A 3,892-nucleotide genomic window follows, 5' to 3' on the forward strand; every position below is an offset into this window, starting at 1 on the left:
GGTTGTTCAAGCATTGAAATCTAGGCAAACAGCTGGGATAAGCCCTGGCACCTTTTCTACAACTTTAGCGTTTCTTCTCACCAGCTTCTCTTCAGCTATACCCACTTCCAGCTCGCCCACTGGGTATCTTGTCCTATATCTAGTCTTAGTTTAAGGCTTCTTTTAGCTTTTATGTAAGCAAACGTATTCCTAATATACACTCTTATGTCTAATTAATATATTTGTATGCATTATACAAGGCCGTGGGCTTGTTAAGGTCTTTTTTTTCTCCGTGGGTATTAGTCGACGCTTATACATAGTAGATAAATTTACTATTATGTGTGGATGATATACGATGGGTAAAACTATAGGTCCCCACAGTTCAGGTGGGGGAACGGTGCTACACAGTTGGTGATAATGTAAGATAATCCTTGAACCCTATGCAAAGAATGCAACTATTTTGAATATATTGCTAGTTAAAAAAATATTTGCAATGGCTCAAAGGTTGATTGAAATTTACAAAGTATATTTTGCGAAGCTTCTAAAGTAGATTGAAACCTATTTTGAAAAATAACTGTTATTGATAGTTTCATTTTTTTATGAATATAAACAAATTACCACTGTCACAGATCCTTAAACAGCAACAACCTTGTGACAGACAACCGATGCTCTGGTTTTGTTGACTCTGTGAGCCAATCACAACCATGTAAGTAATGTTTGCAACCATATGATAGATTCTGGCAACCATACGATGGAATCTTGTTGTCATATAAGAGATGCAGGCAACCATATCGGGAATTCTGGCAACGTGTATATATATATATATATATTATATATATATGTATATATATATAATGCTTAAGCCGGAGAAGAAATTTCTCTCTGCACTCTGCTTCCAACAATTTCCAATTTACACTCCTAGGAAGGAAAATCCCTCAGGACTAAGTTGCCATCAACAGAAAATTGCTCCAAATCCCTCCTTATCCTCGGGAGTATTTTTATTTAAAGGATTTTTTTTGTTTTTGTTTTTTTTAATAATTAGATTCCTCTGGATTGGAACACGCTACTTCATGATCATTAAATGCTCCCTTTCACTTCTAGGCTTACAATTTAAGTTCTCAATACATTGAATCTTTGTAAAGATTACAATTGTTATGATATGACAATTATAACTAAGTTTTATCAAGAGGATTTAATACTCATAATTACCAACCAGTTGTATATATAGAAATATATCCAGTATTATCGGATTTACAAGCAGTTGTATAAATAGAGTTACATTTGGCATCATCGTCACCTCATACAATACCCACAGTAAATAAATACCATATTTTTATGTAATTTTGTAAATTATGTAATTAGTTATGTTATTTTGTTATGTAATTTTTTTATATAATTTATTATGTAATTTTATTATATAATTTATTATGTAATTTATTATGTAATTATACTCCTCATGATTATAAGATTATTGTTCCCTCGTCATGAGGAGCTCAGAGCAACATGACTTGTGCACATGACATTGGGAGATACTTAAGATAACATGAGGCGAAGAGCTCTTAGTGTGTTTATCAGGTTGGCACAATGTCAGAGGTAGTTTTCCCTGCAGTTTACATCAGTCGTCCTTGTTGGCACCGTCATTAGCCGTCATCATCCTCCCGCCCCTGGTTTAGTGGCTCTTCCCTAGTGGCACCATTACGGGTGGAGTCGGCTTCCCCCTAGTTATTTTCAGTTGAGGGTGAAAGACCCCATCCAAACACGGCTTTCCTCATCGTGAAATATTTCTTTCTCGGTTCAGAGGCAATGCAATGAATTTTCTCAAGTATAAAACTCCGTCCTGGTAATGGAATGGGTTAAAAGACGGGGTTCTTTCATCCGCTGAACGCTATAGTGTGTGTAGCGCTTCACTCGGCTCCACTCGTCTTATTATGCTCTCTTCTCTCGTCTCTTACTCGTTATTACTTCTTACTCTCTTATTCATGTGTTTACCACAAGTGTGTGCATGACACTTGCTGACATTGACTTTTCCTGCCTTAGCTTGCATCTTTTATGATGTGTTTTCTTCTTGCAGTGGAAAGTTTAGCTTTAAGCTTTCTTCGCTGTTGCTACGTGCTCCTGAGCTTTGAAAAACCCTCCCTCTCCAGCTTACAGTAGAGCACTGTGTTCTGAAATTCTGTCTCGTGTGTGCAACAGAGCATAAATACCCTATTCTGCTCTCTATCTCTCTTATTCAATATTCCGATAATACTCTATCTCTCTTAATTACAACTGAGATCTGACCTCTGTAACCTGCTGTATCGTGCATGCTCCTGGACTAATCACCGTCGCTGTCTCATGCCTACACCGGAACGCATCGACATAATGCAACATAATTTTTTTTCCATCCACGATGTTTCCTCACACACACCACCCGTTTGGCGTAGACATATTTACCCAGAAGCAGCATTCTGAGCTAAAGTGTATCATCCACAACGGCTCCTCCGCATCACCTATAGTCACTTCCCTCTCTTCTATTTTCATCATGTCTTCTTGCAACCATCAAATCACATCTCGATTCTTCGTTTTTCCACCTCTATCCCTCACGCATCTTCTTTTATTGCCTTCCATACCTCGCTTCGCTTTATAGCTTCCTTTCTAATCCCCCTATGACTCCAATAATCATATTAGTAATATATAAAAGAGTGCCTTGCAACAATATAAATGTTCTCGCGTTGGGAGACCCGTTGATGTTGTGGTCTGTCTCGCCTGAATGTACAGTTGTGGGACCTGAAACGTTTCAGGACGTGAAATGCAATATCCCGCAACATTTTACATCCTGCAAGATGTTTCGATTCCTTAAACGTTGCAGGAGGAAGGATATGTTGCATGTTCCTCCGTCGTCTGTCCTGAAAACTCACGCTTCTCCACCATTCACTCTGGGGCCCCTCACGCTCCTTTGTCACCCCACACTGAAACCTCATGCTTCACCACTGTCCAAACTAAAGCCTCACGCTCCGCTGTCGTGCACTCTGAAGCCTCACGCTCCACTGTCGTGCACTCTGAAGCTTCACGCTCCACTGTCGTGCACTCTGAAGCCTCACGCTCCACTGTCGTGCTCTCTGAAGCCTCACGCTCCACTGCCATGCACTCTGAAGCCTCACGCTCCATTGTCGTGCACTCTGAAGCCTCACGCTCCACTGCCATGCACTCTGAAGCCTCACGCTCCACTGTCGTGCACTCTGAAGCTTCACGCTCCACTGTCTTACACTCTGAAGCTTCACGCTCCACTGTCGTGCACTCTGAAACCTCACGCTCCACTGTCGTGCTCTCTGAAGCCTCACGCGCTACTGCCATGCCTTCTGAAGCCTCACGCTCCATTGTCGTGCACTCTGAAGCCTCACGCTTCGGATTCAGGTCCACGCTCTATTCTGATCATTCATATCCCTAGAGGAGTTGTCTAAAGAATCTGAAATTCCTAAATTCCAACATAGCCTTATAAGTGCAGTTTTATTTAGTTTCAGAGAAATGATCATGATTAAAACTCCTGATGGACTCATTATTGCACAAAACCGTACCTGGAATTAATCTCTCCCTCACGGAACTTTATAAAAGCTGTTGGGACAAGTTCTCACTGCCAGGTGACATCAGAGTAAAGGTTTAGGTTCCATCAGTTGTGATGATGTGCCGCTCTCGGTGCTTTATACTTTCGGAGACGTTCCTATCGTCTTTAAATGTGTTAAAACACCAGCATATGATTCCAGCAGCACATTAAGGGAACGTGTGTTAACTGGAATCACCTTCACGAACGCCCAGTTGGATCTCTTAAAGGAATAAGTTCCCTCTCATCACCCCGTAATGCTAGGATTTCTAAAAGTCCAGTCCTTCGGCAATATTCTCGGATGGCAGGCATGTTATACCGGGGTTGAATATTTTC

General features: G+C 40.9%; 1 protein-coding gene across 1 annotated transcript; it reads right to left on the reverse strand.

Moving 5' to 3' along the window:
- Positions 1-2,904: 2,904 nt before the first annotated feature.
- On the reverse strand, positions 2,905-3,336 carry LOC138372485 (serum response factor-binding protein 1-like). Its single transcript, XM_069337954.1, has one exon. It carries the CDS (start codon positions 3,334-3,336, stop codon positions 2,905-2,907), a length of 432 nt encoding a protein of 143 aa, XP_069194055.1.
- Positions 3,337-3,892: the final 556 nt, after the last annotated feature.

The sequence above is a fragment of the Procambarus clarkii genome, chromosome 39 (assembly GCF_040958095.1).
Source record: "Procambarus clarkii isolate CNS0578487 chromosome 39, FALCON_Pclarkii_2.0, whole genome shotgun sequence".
NCBI classification, from domain to species: Eukaryota; Metazoa; Arthropoda; class Malacostraca; order Decapoda; family Cambaridae; genus Procambarus; species Procambarus clarkii.

Excerpts from the sequence above, each read along its gene's own strand:
- LOC138372485 (XM_069337954.1), bottom strand. The coding sequence starts at position 3,336 with ATGGAGCGTGAGGCTTCAGAAGGCATGGCAGTAGCGCGTGAGGCTTCA.